At 37.8% G+C, this 19,509-nt stretch overlaps 1 protein-coding gene across 4 annotated transcripts in view; it reads right to left on the bottom strand.

Moving 5' to 3' along the window:
- Positions 1-19,509, bottom strand: part of LAMA4 (laminin subunit alpha 4) — a 157,274-nt gene that overhangs the window by 24,721 nt on the left and 113,044 nt on the right. For all 4 annotated transcript variants that reach the window (XM_037842608.1, XM_037842609.1, XM_037842610.1 and 1 more), the window contains exons 19-25: positions 17,447-17,620; positions 16,674-16,819; positions 16,077-16,239; positions 5,181-5,314; positions 4,535-4,706; positions 2,041-2,172; positions 824-966 (exon numbers count right to left, since the gene is read on the bottom strand). In XM_037842608.1, the coding sequence (XP_037698536.1) occupies positions 824-966; positions 2,041-2,172; positions 4,535-4,706; positions 5,181-5,314; positions 16,077-16,239; positions 16,674-16,819; positions 17,447-17,620 (1,064 nt within the window). The remainder of the gene's footprint in view (positions 1-823; positions 967-2,040; positions 2,173-4,534; positions 4,707-5,180; positions 5,315-16,076; positions 16,240-16,673; positions 16,820-17,446; positions 17,621-19,509) is intronic.

The following is a 19,509-nucleotide window of genomic DNA, read 5'->3' as shown; positions in this document are numbered from 1 at the left end:
TTTTTTGCCTTCTGAGGCAATCACATGTTCATCACTGAATTTTTTCAAAGACAAATGTGAGGGCCAATGGGGAGGAAGACTCTAGATTGGATGGGAGGTTAGATTCTCAACCCTGGCTACACAGTCGAATCACCTGCCTGGGGTGGTTTGTACTTTTTAAATATTATGTTGGGGCCTTATCCTAGATCAATTAAATTATAATTTCTGGAGACCAGGACCCAGGCAATGGCACATATTAAAGTTTTCCAAGTTATTCTAATGAGAACCAGGGTTGAAAATCATTGGACTGTATTATCCTAAAGTTGCTTCTCAACTTTAGGGTTTTTGATTCTATGAATTGATTGCAATAAGAGCTGAAATTTTTAATGCATTAGGATAATGTTTCATTATTCACAATCCATAACCCTTCGGATTACCTTAAAAATGTCTGTACCCTTAAAAATGTTTGTACTCTATTTAGATACTATTTGGGAGTTCAAAAAAAGTTTAAATTAAGATAAAACAAAAGTAAAAGGACACAATACTTCTTTGTGTTCACATAGTGCACGTGTTCTGTCCTTCTCCTCAATGAGAAATATTGCATTAGAATATATTCCAGAAATAAGACAACAATTAAAGAAATCTGTAGATCGCACCTACTAGTTGCTTATTTAAGGGAGTTCACAGGGACTGGCTGCAGGGGGCTTGTGTGAGCCTGAATGAGTGAGGCATAAGAGTAGCGAGTGGGGGTACTCATACCTTCTATTGGAACTCTGCTTGGTGTCGAATACACAGCCAAGTACATCATTTGGAACAAATCGGCAATTTAACAAAAAAAAATTACCTGGACTGTAAGATTTCTGGTGGAGCCCCTCCAATGTATATATCTGTAAAAGGTATTTTCATCTTTTCATTATCCATGCTCTTGACATGTCGTCTGTCAACAACTAAGATCATTTTCTTGTCATTGTGGTAAATGATTGAGATCTGGGAGAAGTAATATATGGTAAGTCTTGATCAACTGTTTGCTAATCCACCTTTGAAGACTACTATATATTTTAATTATTTTTGTTATAACAGCTGGTCCTTTATGTCCTTGTGCTTTTTTTTTTTTTTCCACAAAATGGGGAAAAGATTTTCCATTCTTATTCACACACATGAAAGCTCTTCCTTATGCAACCAGCAGTTCATATTTCCTGGGGGAAGATGTCTATATGGAGAGGGAGCTGGACCAGGAAAAATTTTGTCTTGAGATCTGCTGTTTTCTCTTGTCCCTTTGGAGGGATTTATGAAAGAATTATAAAAACACCTTGTGGACCCAAGCCAGATGTCATTTTTTGGTTACTTAGTGAGCAGCTCTAATGAATCCGTGAATATGCTACAGTCAGAGAAATAGTTAAAATATTCTCCTTTTATTGTAAGCTACCCTCATGAAGGCTATGGACTTTGAACTGAAAAGGGAAATATAGCCTCCTAATCCCTGCATTTTGTTTCAATTTAAAATATATTGTGCCTTTTATATGCTTTCTTAAGTTGTAGAATTAAATATTATCAGTATATTGCACATCTGTTTCAAAACTAAAGAACACTCATTATGGGTTCTCTTTTTAAGGAAACCTGAGTTAGTATTTTCTAAATTGTGGATAAAAGGTTTAAAAGGAAATCCTATGTTTACTTATATCTACTCTCTTTACATTTAGTGGGGCTCGAAGGAAAAGTAAAAAAAAAATGCTTTTGTATTTACACTCTGGCATTTTCAACAAATGTATATAAGGATTCTACAGAAGTGCCATTATAATAGAGGTATTTAGCATTAACAGAGCCTTTTGGTCAATAAAGCAATTAAAAGGAACCTTTCAGTGATTCTGTTATTAGAAATGTTAATATGACAAAACATCTTGTAAAACAAATGTTATTCTTGGGTTGAGTAGAGGATGGCTTTTCAGTTGCTCTTTAGAGGAGAAGGTGTTTAGTTTATTATCCCATTTACCTCATTTGAACACTTGATTAGATCAATAGCTCTATGTACAAAAAAATAAAAATAACCATGACGATTTGTACCTCATGGTATTTTGCATCATTAATTTGAGCTTTCTTCAATGTGTCTTCAAGATGCACAGGGCCATTGCTGAATCCAAAGTCATAAAACACATGTAGGTAACCATTGCGCATTTCCAGGCTGAAAAACATACTCTGTGAAGATAAAGAAGTTGTAAGAAGCAAGCATCTGCTTTTACAAAAGGGCAGATTTAACTGAATTAGAGAAATAACACTGTGTTTGTTATTATCAAAATTATTCAAAGACTAAGGAAGTCTCATGAAATTCTTATTCTGAAATAAAAAGTACTACTACTTCCATATCAGCAGTTATTTCCCATATTAATATACCGGTTTAAGTGTTACTATTTATCCATGATTTCAAACACCTATATATTTTTTGTTTTTTATTCTAATAGATCATGTATAGTCAACTGCTTTGTCTTTGGACAACTTTTGAAAATTACAACAGTCCAATACATGTAAAATGTATTCATTTTAAGACAAAAATGGGTAATATTGAGAAATCCAAAGTATTCTAAAATAATCCCCCTAAATTATTGGCAAATATGGATATAAGAAAAACAATATAATCTATTTATTATTTTGAAACACAGGGTCTATGTAAATAAATGTGAAGTTAATATGCACTTTGACCACACAATACCCTAGAACCAAAGTAGTTCTGTAACATAAAGTAATTGACTGATTAAGTTTGCTTGTCTTCATAAGATAGCTAAAAGACAAAAGAATTCAGTGGATTCGATAAAGAAGGTATTGCAGTAAAGTCCCCTATTCTATAGAAAGTGATCTCCTGAGCAGAGTTTGCATAATCCCAGGAATGTGGAAAGTAATGCATTGGGGTGTAGGAAGAAATAGTTCAACTTCTATTTATTCTTACTTTAAAAATATAAAACAGAGCAAGAAATTAACCTTTAATGCTTAATAATGTGGATTGATCCTGGGCCTTCATTTCGTCTCTGTATCAGACTCCTGTGGGATTCATGCAGTGTTTTAGGCTCCACGAGTGGAGTTCCACACCTGAAAGGTTGACAGTGGCCTCTCACCCGTTTCTTCACTTTTAGCCTGTTACAATTTATAGCAGTTTATGTGTGCCCAGTCACATGGATTTATAAATATGTGTTAAATAAGAAGATATTTACGATGCTTTTGTATCGAGATGTGGAATGATGCGAAAATCTTTTGAGACACACAGATGTTTGTTGGTTATCTCCTGCAAATTACTAAAAAAGCTGTTGAGTTTAAAAAGAGTTACACGTTTCTTTATAAAATCAAGTATTCTAAAATTGCCCACCCTTATTTGTGATGACACGTCTTTCAGTAATACAGCACCTACTGGTTATTTAGAAAAGTAAATATACTTGATTTGTCACTTCAAGTTGGAAGGGTGTCATTATAAAAATGGATGAGAGAGTAACTTTTTTTTTTTTAAGAAATTGTGCTATGGATAGATGTTTTTAAAACAGATGTTTGGGAATTTTTCTCTTGTTAAGTGATTTTGCTGCTGAAAACAATGTAAGTGTGCTCCCTATAAACTCTCATATCTGTACTATAAAACATTTGCAGAAGGATTTCTAACCTGCTTAAAAATCCTTCCAATGAAGATTTTCATTGGTTTCAAACCCTTTTGTTAAAAGTTTACAAAATCTTACATATCTGATTAGCTTACATAAACTGACATCAGGAAAGTGGGAAATTTACCAGCCAAATTTCAAAGAAAACCTTTGCTAATTGATAATAGAGTGAAAAACAGTGTCATGATTAGTTAGCATAGGCAATGATACATTTTTCCATTTTTGATTTTTGTGAGATATCTTCCCCAGTTTCAATAGCCAACAAGCAATCATATTGAAATAAACTGGACTGTCACAAAGAATTTAACAAGATTTTAAAAAATAATTAAGTATATTTAATTACATTGCTCTCACTAGCACTGCTATTAATACTTTTAATGACCAAAAAGCTTTCTGTATCATTAGAAAATAAAAGTTAATTTTAAAACATTTTATTTTATCTTTATGCAATTTGTATTCTTTTTCTAGTTTTGCATGTTTTATAACACAAAATAACCATGTGTAGTACATGTATATCATTTATAGATAAAGAAATGTATATAAATACATTGGGTAAACCTGCAAAGATTTTTTTTTTTTTACCGATTGGGGCGTATGACTTAAGTAACAAGAGCGGTGCTAAATTTCTGCAGGCACACTGCTTTCCTAGATCTTGAGGCCAATTTTCCTCAAAGTTCCCTTAGTTTCTTAAAGGCCATATTTAATATACATCCAAAAATGTAGTGCAAGGAATTCATCTCAGAGTTGTTTTTATTTATTGCTGCCATCACTTCCCTGAAGAAAAATCCAATTTTGCTTTCTAAACTAGAAATGCAGTTTGATGACGTGACACACTCAACCTGGGAAGGTTCCTGAAAATATGAGCAGCAGAAAGTAAAGGAAATAAAGGAGCAGACAGAGGATTTTTTTTTTCTTTTACTCACTCCATTGACCATCAGGAGTACAAGGCCATTGTCAGCTGGTGTTCGAACTTCTATGTCAAAGCGAGTCACCTGACCAAACTTCCCTCTCCTTGTGATGTCTCTCACCACGGCATAGCTGGAGCCGTCGAAGAAGTAGCTGGCAGCCCGGCTCTGAGTGAAGGCCAGTTTATCTCTGAAACAGAAATGCCAAGGTCATTTGAACATTTCAGTTTCTGTTATGTTTTTCAAGTGAGGCCCTTTTAGTCCATTCTCATGACATCTTCCCTGGACCCTGCAGCATTTCAATGAAGTCCTATTGTCTCCACAAAAGAGACAAGAAGTATCTGTGTGTAAGTTAAGCGAATTATTCTGAATGGATTTCTTCTCTGTCCCATGCACTAAGAGGACCCTGCTAAAACCCCAGCCTCTGGAATCCTAAATCCAAGCTGCAATCAAATTGTTTAACACTTTTAATGCTTATGAGTGCTCATCTAAGGTAAAGAATAACTGAAGAGTTTTTATTTTTAAATTTTTGTAGGCATAGCTATTATGCACTTTTAAAATTGGTTTTCCCAGAGAAAAGATTGAGAACCTGAATATCGACCCATACTTGTCTGCTGCTCTTGCATGACTACCAAATTCTTCAGTACTCGTAATTGGCTCTTACCTGGCACATGGCACTGCCTTAGTGGGGTCCATATTATAGATGTGTTTAAAGTTGTACAAGCTGATCACATCATTATTCAAAGTGGCCAACTCCAGGCAGCCAGAGAAGCCAGGCAGGTTTAAGCTGGCTGGGAGCTGTGTGACAGAGAAAGCAAAGTCAACCATCCGTCGATCACATTTCACCCAGATGGCACAGAACAGGCCATGAAACTAATAGCAAATCAAGGGGACTTATCCATTGATAGAAATATTTTTCTAGACTTGAGTTTGTGTCTACTCTATGACACAGCATATAGATAAGCATATCTTAAGAGATATGTATATCTTAGAGAAGATGGGATTTATTGAGCATATACCATGTGGCAGGCACATGCTAGTCAGTGAATTCATGATTTAAATCAATCATCTCACCAGCTGTGTGAGGTTGGTATTCTGGTCTCATATACAGAGAAGAAAAGTGAGTCTCAGAGAGGTTCAGTAATGTGCCCATAACTAGTAAGTTATAGTCCTGGAAATGAAGTCCTAGAGTGACTCACTATCTTCTTGGGCCTTTTCCCTACTCGTATATGGGTTGTCAGGGAGTTTATATTCTTTTGTATGATTTATAAGAAAGTGAGGCTGGATTAATGAAAGTAAAGGGGGCTATAGAGTGGTCAGCCATTTATTTTGCATTATATTTGGCACCTGTCCCAAAGCTAGAAGGAAGGGAAACAGAGCTAGTTCCATCAGTGAGGGTTTTGAAAATGTTGGTGTTTTTATTATTTCCATTGAGCCATTGAGGAAGGTTTTATTTAACGGAGATGGATAAATATCATTTTAGGGGTTTTCTTAGGAATTTAACTCATGGTTAATCTTTTCATCCTTTCTGACTTTAGTCACCTGTATTTATAACAAGTACTTTACATGAGTTTGGAACCTAAAGCAAGCTATGATGCACTAACTTTATGCTTTTGTGGCCAACATATCTATCTGGCATTATTAGAAAGGCCACAATCATCATCATCATCTACAACAAACACATTGTCCAAACACACATAAAACTAGGGAATGTCCATACTTGGAATATTTGTTGTAGCTCTTATCCATACACTGAAATAATAATGATATATTAAAGCAAGAGATCTGCCTTACATCATTCAGTTTTCATCTTGATAAAACACATGGGGCTGCACTGAGGCAGCAACATAGAAAATATACTCTGGGGCTGACATGCCCGGGAGAAGAACTTTGAACTCGCTTGGCTCCAATCCAGAGCCTGGCTGAAGAAAATATTTATGGGGCTCTGCTGAAGGACATCCAGTTTGCCATTTCTCAGATACTATAAAATCTGATTGTGGAATAAAACATGCACCTGGGATTCTTCAAAACTGCCTTTACTAAATTCCATCCTAACATCAACACTTCATCCTTCATCGAGGACCAACTTTGAAAATATCCCTAAAAACTCACTTTTGAAGATGGTGCTCACCACATTACATGATGCCCTCCACCTGAGCAGCCATGGGAGCTGTTTAATTAGGTCCTGGGTTTGAGGGATGCTATGCTCCTCCTGACCAGCAGGATCCTTACCTTCTGGTTTCTTCTTTGTCCTGGCTGCTGACCAGTTTAGACCCTCCTTGGTGTCACCTCGAGGAAGTGGGCTAGACCTATCCTCAGCACTGCTTCATTATGTTTTTTTTCTAGCTTTTTGCTCCCCTTACTGTTGACTTTTTCAGTTACTTTTTAAACTCCTGGATGTATTGTTGTAAATGATATTAAATCTTTTTTTGTAATGAGGTGAGACATAAGTAAATATATTTATATTGCATTTTATGGTTTAAAAGGCAATTTAAGGGGTGTTTTACTTGATTTATGCTACCTAATGACTATGTGAAATGGGTGGGATAAAATCTGTTTTGCTCATTTACAACTGAAGAAACTTGGACTCAGAGGGGTTATAAATTGCCCACAGTCTCACTGATAGTATGGTGGAGCTGGAGTTTGAACCTCAAGTCCAGAAATCTCTTTGCTCAAGTATATAAGATGAAATAAACCCAATGAAGCTTGAGAAGCAACAGGGAAGAAAAATTGGAATAATAAGGGAATTTGGAAAAGGGCTGGAAGTTAAGGCACATTGAGCCATTTGAACTTCAAATAAAAATAAATATGGAACAATGGGGTACATTGTCTAATAAAATTCAGAAAATCATCAGGTATCTGGATAATGGATCATTGAAGTATTCACTGAATATTGGAGCTACCATGTTCCTCATGAAGAGACAATTTAAACAAAGTAAAATGAAGAACTTTACATAGAAGAAAATAAACTCATGCAAGAAGTTGCTCCAAAAGATAGCACAGACTAAAATTTGTGGAAGCTCAATTGCTCAGTAGGAAACCTTTCATCCAGAGAAGCAAGCAACTTTATGATCTATGTTTTCCCCCTAAGTTCCCAGTTTAACAGATGAAGGTTTATTTAGACCACCAGTTCTGATTCTTGGGCTAATGAAACCTTCCAAAGAAAATCAACAGATGGGAATGTGGACATCTCAGTCTGTTTTTCATGGGCTTCTTCAGGTCTCATATTCTCTGCTAAGTTCCACACCATCCCTCGCCCCTAATGTTTTTTTTTTTTTTTTTTTTTTTTTTAATAATAATTTTATTGAGATACATTCACATACCACGCAGTCATACAAAACAAATTGTACTTTCGATTGTTTACAGTACCATTACATAGTTGTACATTCATCACCTAAATCAATCCCTGACACCTTCATTAGCACACACACAAAAATAACAAGAATAATAATTAGAGTGAAAAAGAGCAATTGAAGTAAAAAAGAACACTGGGTACCTTTGTCTGTTTGTTTGCTTCCCCTACTTTTCTACACATCCATCCATAAACTAGACAAAGTGGAGTTTGGTCCTTATGGCTTTCCCAATCCCACTGTCACCCCTCATAAGCTACATTTTTATACAACTGTCTTCGAGATTCATGGGTTCTGGGTTGTAGTTTGATAGTTTCAGGTATCCACCACCAGCTACCCCAATTCTTTAGAACCTAAAAAAGGTTGTCTAAAATGTGCGTAAGAGTGCCCACCAGAGTGATCTCTCGGCTCGTTTTGGAATCTCTCTGCCACTGAGGCTTATTTCATTTCCTTTCACATCCCCCTTTTGGTCAAGAAGATGTTCTCCGTCCCACGATGCCGGGTCTACATTCCTCCCCGGGAGTCATATTCCACGTTGCCAGGGAGATTCACTTCCCTGGGTGTCTGATCCCACGTAGGGGGGAGGGCAGTGATTTCACCTTTCAAGTTGGCTTAGCCAGAGAGAGAGGGCCACATCTGAGCAACAAAGAGGCATTCAGGAGGAGACTCTTAGGCACAAATACAGGGAGGCCTAGCCTCTCCTTTGCAGCAACCGTCTTCCCAAGGGTAAAACTTACGGTAGAGGGCTCAACCCATCAAACCACCAGTCCCCTATGTCTGTGGTCATGTTAGCAACCATGGAGGTGGGGTAGGCGAATACCCCTGCATTCTCCACAGGCTCCTCAAGGGGGCACTACATCGTTTTTTTTTTTTTTTTTTTTCCTTGTTTGTCTTTTTTCTTTTTTTTTTTTTTTAACTTTCCCTTCTTTTTTCAAATCAACTGTATGAAAAAAAAAGTTAAAAAGAAAACAAACATACAATAAAAGAACATTTCAAAGAGACCATAGCAAGGGAGTAAGAAAAAGACAACTAACCTAAGATAACTGCTTAACTTCCAACATGTTCCTACTTTACCCCAAGAAAGTTACATACTATAGCAACATTTCAGTGAACTTGTTCCTACTACATCCATCAGAAATTAACAGACCATAGTCATTTCTGGGCATCCCCAGAACGTTAAATAGCTTATCTGTTCTTCTTGGATTATTGTTCCCCCTTCCTTAATTGCTCTCTACTGCTAGTTCCCCTACATTCTACATTATAAACCCTTTGTTTTACATTTTTCAAAGTTCACATTAGTGGTAGCATATAATATTTCTCTTTTTGTGCCTGGCTTATTTCGCTCAGCATTATGTCTTCAAGGTTCATCCATGTTGTCATATGTTTCACCAGATCGTTCCTTCTTACTGCCGCGTAGTATTCCATCGTGTGTATATACCACATTTTATTTGTCCACTCATCTGTTGATGGACATTTGGGTTGTTTCCATCTCTTGGCAATTGTGAATAATGCTGCTATGAACATTGGCGTGCAGATATCTGTTCGTGTCACTGCTTTCCGATCTTCCGGGTATATCCCGAGAAGTGCAATCGCTGGATCGAATGGTAGCTCTATCTCTAGTTTTCTAAGGAACTGCCAGACTGACTTCCAGAGTGGCTGAACCATTATACAGTCCCACCAACAATGAATAAGAGTTCCAATTTCTCCACATCCCCTCCAGCATTTGTAGTTTCCTGTTTGTTTAATGGCAGCCATTCTAACCGGTGTTAGATGGTATCTCATTGTGGTCTTAATTTGCATCTCTCTAATAGCTAGTGAAGCTGAACATTTTTTCATGTGTTTCTTGGCCATTTGTATTTCCTCTTCAGAGAACTGTCTTTTCATATCTTTTGCCCATTTTATAATTGGGCTGTCTGTACTATTGTCATTGAGTTGTAGGATTTCTTTGTATATGCAAGATATCAGTCTTTTGTCAGATACATGGTTTCCAAAAATTTTTTCCCATTGAGTTGGCTGCCTCTTTACCTTTTTGAGAAATTCCTTTGAGGTACAGAAACTTCTAAGCTTGAGGAGTTCCCATTTATCTATTTTCTCTTTTGTTGCTTGTGCTTTGGGTGTAAAGTCTAGGAAGTGGCCTCCTAATACAAGGTCTTGAAGATGTTTTCCTACATTATCTTCTAGGAGTTTAATGGTACTTTCTTTTATATTGAGATCTTTGGTCCATTTTGAGTTAATTTTTGTGTAGGGGGTGAGGTAGGGGTCCTCTTTCATTCTTTTGGATATGGATATCCAACTCTCCCAGCCCCATTTGTTGAAAAGACCATTATGGCTCAGTTCGGTGACTTTGGGGGCCTTATCAAAGATCAGTCGGCCATAGATCTGAGGGTCTATCTCTGAATTCTCAATTCGATTCCATTGATCTATATGTCTATCTTTGTGCCAGTACCATGCTGTTTTGGCAACTGTGGCTTTATAATAAGCTTCAAAGTCAGGGAGTGTAAGTCCTCCCACTTCGTTTTTCTTTTTTAAAGTGTCTTTAGCAATTCGAGGCATCTTCCCTTTCCAAATAAATTTGATAACTAGCTTTTCCAAGTCTGCAAAGTAGGTTGTTGGAATTTTGATTGGGATTGCATTGAATCTGTAGATGAGTTTGGGTAGAATTGACATCTTAATGACATTTAGTCTTCCTATCCATGAACATGGAATATTTTTCCATCTTTGAAGGTCCCCTTCTATTTCTTTTAGTAGAGTTATGTAGTTTTCTTTGTATAGGTCTTTTACATCTTTGGTTAAGTTTATTCCTAGGTACTTGATTTTTTTAGTTGCTATTGAAAATGGTATCTTTTTCTTGAGTGTCTCTTCAGTTTGTTCATTTCTAGCATATAGAAACATTACTGACTTATGTGCATTAATCTTGTATCCCGCTACTTTGCTAAATTTGTTTATTAGCTCTAGTAGGTGTATCGTTGATTTCTCAGGGTTTTCTAGATATAAGATCATATCATCTGCAAACAATGACAGTTTTACTTCTTCTTTTCCAATTTGGATGCCTTTTATTTCTTTGTCTTGCCGGATTGCCCTGGCTAGCACTTCCAGCACAATGTTGAATAACAGTGGTGACAGCGGGCATCCTTGTCTTGTTCCTGATCTTAGAGGGAAGGCTTTCAGCCTCTCACTATTGAGTACTATGCTGGCTGTGGGTTTTTCATATATGCTCTTTATCATGTTGAGGAAGTTTCCTTCAATTCCTACCTTTTGAAGTGTTTTTATCAAAAACGGATGTTGGATTTTGTCAAATGCTTTTTCAGCATCTATTGAGATGATCAATTGATTTTTCCCTTTCGAGTTTTTAATGTGTTGTAATACATTGATTGTTTTTCTTATGTTGAACCATCCTTGCATGCCTGGAATGAACCCCACTTGGTCATGGTGTATGATTTTTTTAATGTGTCTTTGGATTCGATTTGCAAGTATTTTGTTGAGGATTTTTGCATCTATATTCATTAGGGAGATTGGCCGGTAGTTTTCCTTTTTTGTAGCATCTTTGCCTGGTTTTGGTATTAGATTGATGTTAGCTTCATAAAATGAATTAGGTAGTGTTCCATTTTTTTCAATGTTTTGAAAGAGTTTGAGTAAGATTGGTGTCAGTTCTTTCTGGAAAGTTTGGTAGAATTCCCCTGTGAAGCCATCTGGCCCTGGGCATTTATTTGTGGGAAGATTTTTGATGACTGATTGGATCTCTTTGCTTGTGATGGGTTGGTTGAGGTCTTCTATTTCTTCTCTGGTCAGTCTAGGTTGTTCATATGTTTCCAGGAAATTGTCCATTTCTTCTACATTATCCAGTTTGTTGCCATACAGTTGTTCATAATATCCTCTTATAATTTTTTTAATTTCTTCAGGATCTGCAGTTATGTCACCTTTTTCATTCATTATTTTGTTTATATGGGTCTTCTCTCTTTTTGATTTTGTCAGTCTAGCTAGGGGCTTGTCAATCTTGTTGATCTTCTCAAAGAACCAACTTTTGGTGATATTTATCCTCTCTATTGTTTTTTTGTTCTCTATGTCATTTATTTCTGCTTTAATCCTTGTTATTTCTTTTCTTGTACTTGGTTTAGGATTGGTTTGCTGTTCATTTTCTAGCTTCTTCAGTTGATCCATTAGTTCTTTGATTTTGGCTCTTTCTTCCTTTTTAATATATGCGTTTAGTGCTATAAATTTCCCCCTTAGCACTGCTTTTGCTGCATCCCATAGGTTTTGGTATGTTGTGTTCTCATTTTCATTCGTCTCTATATATTTAGCAATTTCTCTTGCTATTTCTTCTTTAACCCACTGATTGTTTAGGAGTGTGTTGTTTAACCTCCAGGTATTTGTGAATTTTCTAAGTCTCTGATGGTTATTGACTTCTAATTGTATTCCATTGTGGTCAGAGAATGTGCTTTGAATAATTTCAATCTTTTTAAATTTATTGAGGCTTGTTTTATGTCCCAGCATATGATCTATTCTGGAGAAAGTTCCGTGAGCACTAGAAAAGTATGTGTATCCTGTTGATTTGGGATGTAATGTCCTGTAGATGTCTGTTAAATCTAATTCATTTATCAGATTGTTTAGGTTTTCAATTTCCTTATTGGTCTTCTGTCTGGTTGATCTATCTATAGGAGAGAGTGATGTGTTGAAGTCTCCCACAATTATTGTGGAAACATCAATTGCTTCCTTTAGTTTTGCCAATGTTTCTCTCATGTATTTTGTGGCACCTTGATTGGGTGCATAGACATTTACGATTGTTATTTCTTCTTGCTGAATTGCCCCTTTTATTAGTATGTAGTGGCCTTCTTTGTCTCTCAAAACATCCCTGCATTTGAAGTCTATTTTATCTGAGATTAATATTGCTACACCTGCTTTCTTTTGGCTGTGGCTTGCATGAAATATTTTTTTCCATCCTTTCACTTTCAGTTTCTTTGTGTCCCTGTGTCTAAGATGAGTCTCTTGTATGCAACATATTGATGGTTCATTTTTTTTGATCCATTCTGCGAATCTATATCTTTTAATTGGGGAGTTTAATCCATTTACATTCAACGTTAAAACCGTGAAGGCATTTCTTGAATCGGCCATCTTATCCTTTGGATTATGTTTGCCATATTTTTCCCTCTCTCTATTAATATCCTTTATTGTACCCATACCGAATCTCTTTAGTACTGAACCTTTCTCCAAGTCTCTCTGTCCTGTCTTTGTTTCTCTGTCTGTAGGGCTCCCTTTAGTATCTCCAGTAGGGCAGGTCTCTTGTTAGCAAATTCTCTCAGCATTTCTTTGTCTGTGAAAAATTTAAGCTCTCCCTCAAATTTGAAGGAGAGCTTTGCTGGATAAAGTATTCTTGGCTGGAAATTCCTCTCACTCAGAATTTTAAATATATCGTGCCACTGCCTTCTCGCCTCCATGGTGGCTGCTGAGTAGTCACTACTTAGTCTTATGCTGTTTCCTTTGTATGTGGTGAATTGCTTTTCTCTTGCTGCTTTCAGAACTTGCTCCTTCTCTTCTATGTTTGACAGTGTGATCAGTATATGTCTCGGAGTGGGTTTTTTTGGATTTATTCTATTTGGAGTTCGCTGAGCATTTATGATTTGTGTATTTATGTTGTTTAGAAGATTTGGGAAGTTTTCCCCAACAATTTCTTTGAATACTCTTCCTAGACCTTTACCCTTTTCTTCCCCTTCTGGGACACCAATGAGTCTTATATTCGGACGTTTCATATTATCTATCATATCCCTGACGTCCATTTCGAGTTTTTCAATTTTTTTCCCCATTCTTTCTTTTATGTTTTCATTTTCCATTCTGTCATCTTCCAGGTCACTGATTCGTTGTTCAACTTCCTCTAGTCTTGTACTATGAGTGTCCAGAATCTTTTTAATTTGGTCAACAGTTTCTTTAATTTCCATAAGATCATCCATTTTTTTATTTAGTCTTGCAATGTCTTCTTTATGCTCTTCTAGGGTCTTCTTGATTTCCTTCATATCCCGTACTAGGGTCTCATTGTTCATCTTTAGTTCTTTGAGTAGCTGCTCTAGGTGTGTCTCTTCTGGTCTTTTGATTTGGGTGCTTGGGCTTGGGTTATCCATATCGTCTGGTTTTTTCATATGCTTTATAATTTTCTGTTGTTTTTGGCCTCGTGGCATTTGCTGACCTTGATAGGGTTCTTTTAGGGTTTGTAGACCAGTTGAAGTCCTTATCTCTAATTTATCAGATCTACAGCTTCGTGGAGTACACTTTCTCTAACTAACCAGCAGGTGGCGTCCACGAGACACCTGTTCTCCACAAGCCAGATCTCCCCTGCTTAGCCTTTTTGGTGAGTGGGGGAGTGAGTCTTGTGGGGCCCAATTGGTGTCCCAAGCTTGCGTGTGTAGTTGGTGTTGCCTGCCCTGTATGTGGGGCGTGTTTCTGGGCAGTCGGGGAGGGGGGGTGGCCCTAACAATCAAATCTCCCTGATGATCCTAGAGTTTTAAAGCTACTGCAATAGTCTAATCCTTCAGTTCAGTCCTGCCACAGTTTGTCTCTGCCACTGACCCACAAGTCTTTGGTATTGGCGTATGGCTCCTGAGACTTGCAAGTGGGCCCCTCTTCCAGGCTGTGCACCCCGGGTCCTCTGTTGAGGGATGACTGTGCTATGTCGCAGGTGAGTGCCGTCCCCCCAGGGCAGTTCTGGGCTGCTGGGCTGTGTTGGGAGGCTCCCAGTCTGCTCAAATGATGGGTGAATGGGGCTCTGTTAATTCACACTGCTCCCCCTTCCCAGCTCTGGGACATTCAGCTGAGGTTGCAGGGAAGGCTAATGTCCACGCCCAGTTTTGTGGTGTGTGCCTGTTATTTGAAGCACTTCCGTCACACTGGGTTGTCTGGGGCAGCTCTGGGCTATGGGGCTGGCGATGGGCAGGAGTGTTTCCTGACCACCAGGATGGTGGCTGTGAGCGGACACCCCCCTTTTCTTGGGAAGTTGTGTTGTTTAGTGAATTTTCTCAGCCACTGGATTATTGCCTTTTGTCTCAGAGCTCTCTTAGTTCTGCTCTTGACTTGACGTGCCCAAATTTCAATTCTTTGAAGCTTTCTGTATTGAGCTTCTTAGAGTAATTGTTTTAGAAAAAGCAAAAAGGATTTAAAAAAAAAAAAAAAAAAAAAAAAAAAAAAAAAAAAACGGCCCTCCTCAGAGATCTAATGGGTTTTTGAAATGCTAATAGACAAAGCAACCAGGGCCATTAAGGAAAAGTGCCCAGGGCAGAGAGATCAGCCTTGCTTCGGGATTTGCATATGCGCCTCAAGGCCTGATCTCCGCCCTTCCCCTTTCTGTGTTCACCAGAACTCCAAAAATCCTCTGCTTTTATTTTGGAGTTTTTCGTGTTGTTTTTTTTCTATGCCTGTCTCCTCTCTGCTGGGCTGGCTGCTCTCAGAGTCTCTGGTGTCTGGCCTCAGTCTATCTATGGTTGGAGTTTGAATCAGTAGAATGAGTTTCCGGTAAGAGCAGCCACTGCAATTCTCCCTTCTCCTTCCTGGAGCTGACAGCCCCTCCTCCCCCGGGACTGAGCCTGGCAGGGAGGGGCGCGGGTCCCCTGGCCGCAAAAACTTACAGATTTCGCTGATCTCAGCAGTTCCACGTTTTCATGAGTGTTGTATGAAGTATGCCCAAAGACAGATTGCTCTGTGGTGTCCAGTCCACGCAGTTCCTGGCTTTTTACCTACTTTCCTGGAGGAGTAACTAAAACATACAGCTCACCAGTCTGCCATCTTGCCCCGCCTCTCGCCCCTAATGTTTTATGTCATGCCTATATTAACTGAGAAAACTAAGTTTTTTTGAAACTTCAATCTGCAAGCTGAAGACTCGATCCTAGCTGTGGGGACACACACAAAGTGCAGACCCTCCTACAGTAGCAGGTGAAGTGATATCACATACACATGGATTCATCTGAATGAAATAAATTGACCTACAGATTGATTGATCTATAGCTAATAAAGTGTTAGCTATAGCTTGAAAGCACTTGAAAATGAAAAAATTGGGTAGCGGAGACCATATTTATAGAGTCCTGGTTCAGAATTCTACTACCCAATGAACTATGCTCTTAAATGATAACCAGGATTTTTTTTTCCTTTTTCAAATCTCTATAGGTATTAAGGATTTATAAAAGAAATCACCATAGGTTTGTAATATGTCAAAATACAGTAGAATGTCTTACCTTGAAGTTTGAAGGCACCCCACCAACATAAAACACCGTATCCTCAGGGTCCAGATCCAGCAAGGAGTCATCTCCTGCAAATTCTCCCTTTTTAATGAACTTCTCCTCTGCTGTGCTACTTAGGCTTGGGACTGTCAAAAACACCTTTCCATGTTTTCCGACCCTGTTGAGACAAATAATTTTTTTTTCTTTATTAAGCATATTATTTGTAGAAAAGATTTTTTCCCAATGATAAAATGTTAATATTTCCTCATCACAGGATTGTTGATTTAATTTAGTCCCATGAATAAGCATTTACAGAAAGTCAACAATCAATGAGCAAGGGAAAAAAAGATTCATCTTGGAATTAAGTCATGGATTTGCCAGATAAAGATCTGATACTCAGATTGCTGTTTTTAGAAATGATGACCACTTTTTCTAATCTTTTCTTTTCCACTGAGGTGTTTGGAAGGAGTACAGGAATAAAGAAAGAAAGAGAAGAAAGGATAAAGGGAAGAAAATGCAACAGGAAGATTGTTGAGTCAATAGATTTCTTATGCATTCAATAGATTTCTTATGAAATGTGCATATAAACCCTGTGTCATGGATTCACTTTACCTTTCAATCTTGACGATGCTGAAGTGAGCAGGCCAGGAACTGACTGGCTTGGAGTCAAGGGGAATCTCCACATCCTTAGTTCCCAAATTATACACATATACCAGGTTATCGTTTTTTATGGCAAGACCCATATACTCTTTTTTGGCCTGAAATGTCAAGAAGTCACAAATAAAATTCATAGGAAATAATGTCTTTTATTTTCATTTCTTCCAAAGATAATTAGCAATCCAAATGTTTCGCTGTAAACAAGAGACTCCTGGCCTGAATTATTACCCCAAACTCCTGTTTGACAGCTGCTCTTCCTTCATAGCTTCCCTGTGGCCACACCTGGTGCTGCCACCTGTGCTGGCTGTTCAGGTGCATCCTGAACGTGGAGGGCAGCAATTGAAGCCTTGTGGAAATTAGACGGCTGCCAGGAGTGTGATAACACTGCTTGACTCGCCCAACAATACTGATCTCTGCATTTTCAAACAGGTTTCAGAATCAAACATAAATAGGCAGCTGTTAGTCCAAGGGCCCTTGAAATGCTGCATTCAGATTCCTCGAAGTTAGTAGTGTGATGCTGATATGAGCAACTGCTGAAATATCCCACACTGAGAAGATATTATTGTCCTTGAATTACCAGTTTAGTCTTGTCATTAAAATGATTTATATCTTTTGAGAAACCAGAATGGGAATTTGTTCCCATAGGTAGCTTTGCTTTAAGGAAAAGGAGAAAGCACCCATCTTTCCTTTTTAATATTATCCCCTCTTTTAAAACCTCATGCTCTTACGTTTTTGCTTCCAAGGTACAGGATAAACTGATCAGCAGTCCCAGTCAGTTCTGGCTTCTTCATAGGAGGTTTCATATACAGGCTCAGGGATGTAAAGGCCTTTAAGTCATCCACACTGGTTTTGGGGTGGACTTCAACGGCTGACTGGCCATCAAACATCATGGAGACTTGAATCTGGAGTTACAAAATTGTTCCATTAAAAGGGCTCTAAAGTAATGGGCACACTGTGTGATTTCCCAGCTTTGCCACAGTTCTCAGTGGGCTCCCCTCATTCCTGAATGCTACTCTCCTCCATGCCTTTGTTTACTTACTTCTGTCTCCACCTGGTTGGAAAAAGGATTTAAGGCAGATTGCAAGAGTTTGAATTTAAAATGGAGTGAAAGAAAGCAACAAAAGGGTGACAAAGTAGATCCAAGGAGGAGGATAAATATGAATTCCACAATGAACTACATATACTTGATTTAAGTGAACTAAGCAACTTGAAGGGATTTTGGTTAGTTATACAACTCATAAGGCATGTAAAATTAACAAAAATTAATTGCTCAGGAGAAGTATAACTAATCTTGGGTACTAACACAGCTGGGACTTTCTCCCCAGGGTCTTCATAAAGGGAGCATATGGTGAGGGTGTAGACAATATCCTCCTAACCATGCTGTACAGTTGGGAGGAATATAGACACAACTCGGAAGTCACACCAGGGTTTGAAATCTGTTTTTTTTTAACTTATTAGCTGTGTGACTGTGAGCACATCACGTAACCCCTCTTTGCTTCAGTTTCCACATTGATAAAATGAGGATTAAATATAATGATAACTATGAAGTGCTTCCAAGCACCTTACTCTAACTGTATAACAATTTGTGATGGCAGGCTCATTAAGATGTTCCTTACAATGGTTTTCAGAAAGGCATCACAACAAAGCCCAATTCAGTAAATGTACTTCTCAGAGGCTCGATGTGATATGGCTTATGCCTAAGGTCTCCTGTTCCCTGCTGAACCAGTCTGGGTCAGGAGTGATTTTCAGAGTATTTGGAAGTGGATGTATTGTGTATACTCACCATTTGTGCAAATCTTTTAAAATAACATTTACGTCAATAAATAATATTGATTTTGGTTAATGTTGATTTTCAGTGAGTTCAACAATATTTTCCAAAGTCCCTGGAATGCAGCTGTCCTAAGCTGCAGTTGAGTAAAGAGCAATACATTTTAATAAACAATTGAGCAGGGTTGGGATTAAAGTCTTTCGTAAAAATTGCGAGTCTGAGACGGGTGCATGTCCGTACAGAAAGCATCTCATTTTGGAGAGCTGAGGGGGCTCCAAAATAGACTCTCTTTAGAAAATGGTTTTAGATGATTAAGGCGTCATAGGTGTACTCCATATAAACTTACAAGAACGCCCTCACAGAAACCTAGCTTTGAGAATACTATTTCTTGATGTAACTTTAAAATAAACTTTTTTTTTTTTTAAATATTCACCCTGCTATCTAAATAAAATAGTTTGCAATATGGGAGCATTTATCATGTCATTTAAAAGTTGGACACATTACCAAAAATGATCTCCTTCATTACAAAATGGTTTACCTCTAACTCTTCTTTCTGTCAGTAATTAGGGCCAATAGTCTGTTCAGGCCACTTCTCAATTGAGAAAGTAAAACAATATAACTTGGTTGTAAAATGATGCTGATCTTTAAATCTTAAAAACAAACAAACAAAAAACAAACAAAAAAAACAAATTAAAAAGAGGACCAGCATAAGCACTATTTTACTGCACTGGAAAATGTCATTTGCTGTGTCAGGAGATGTTCCTACCCTGGTTAAGGCCTTGTTGGGCTGCTTCTGTATAAATGTCCCACAAGAGGGTCTCTGTTGAGTTTCTGCAGCTTAGTCCTTATGTGATTCTGGTCCTCATCAAGCCCAGTGTTCAGTAAGAACTTCACATAATCTCTTATGCGGAATCAGAGGATTTCTTGAAGAGGTAGGACAGATGGGCAAGATTATTATGGTCACTTCACTAAAACAACTGTTAAAATAATGAATAATGATAATATAATGTATTGACTCTTCTG

This window comes from Choloepus didactylus, chromosome 7 (assembly GCF_015220235.1).
Source record: "Choloepus didactylus isolate mChoDid1 chromosome 7, mChoDid1.pri, whole genome shotgun sequence".
Taxonomy (NCBI): domain Eukaryota; kingdom Metazoa; phylum Chordata; class Mammalia; order Pilosa; family Megalonychidae; genus Choloepus; species Choloepus didactylus.
Note: the sequence above shows the minus strand (reverse complement) of the source record. Positions and strands in the feature narration are given on the sequence as shown.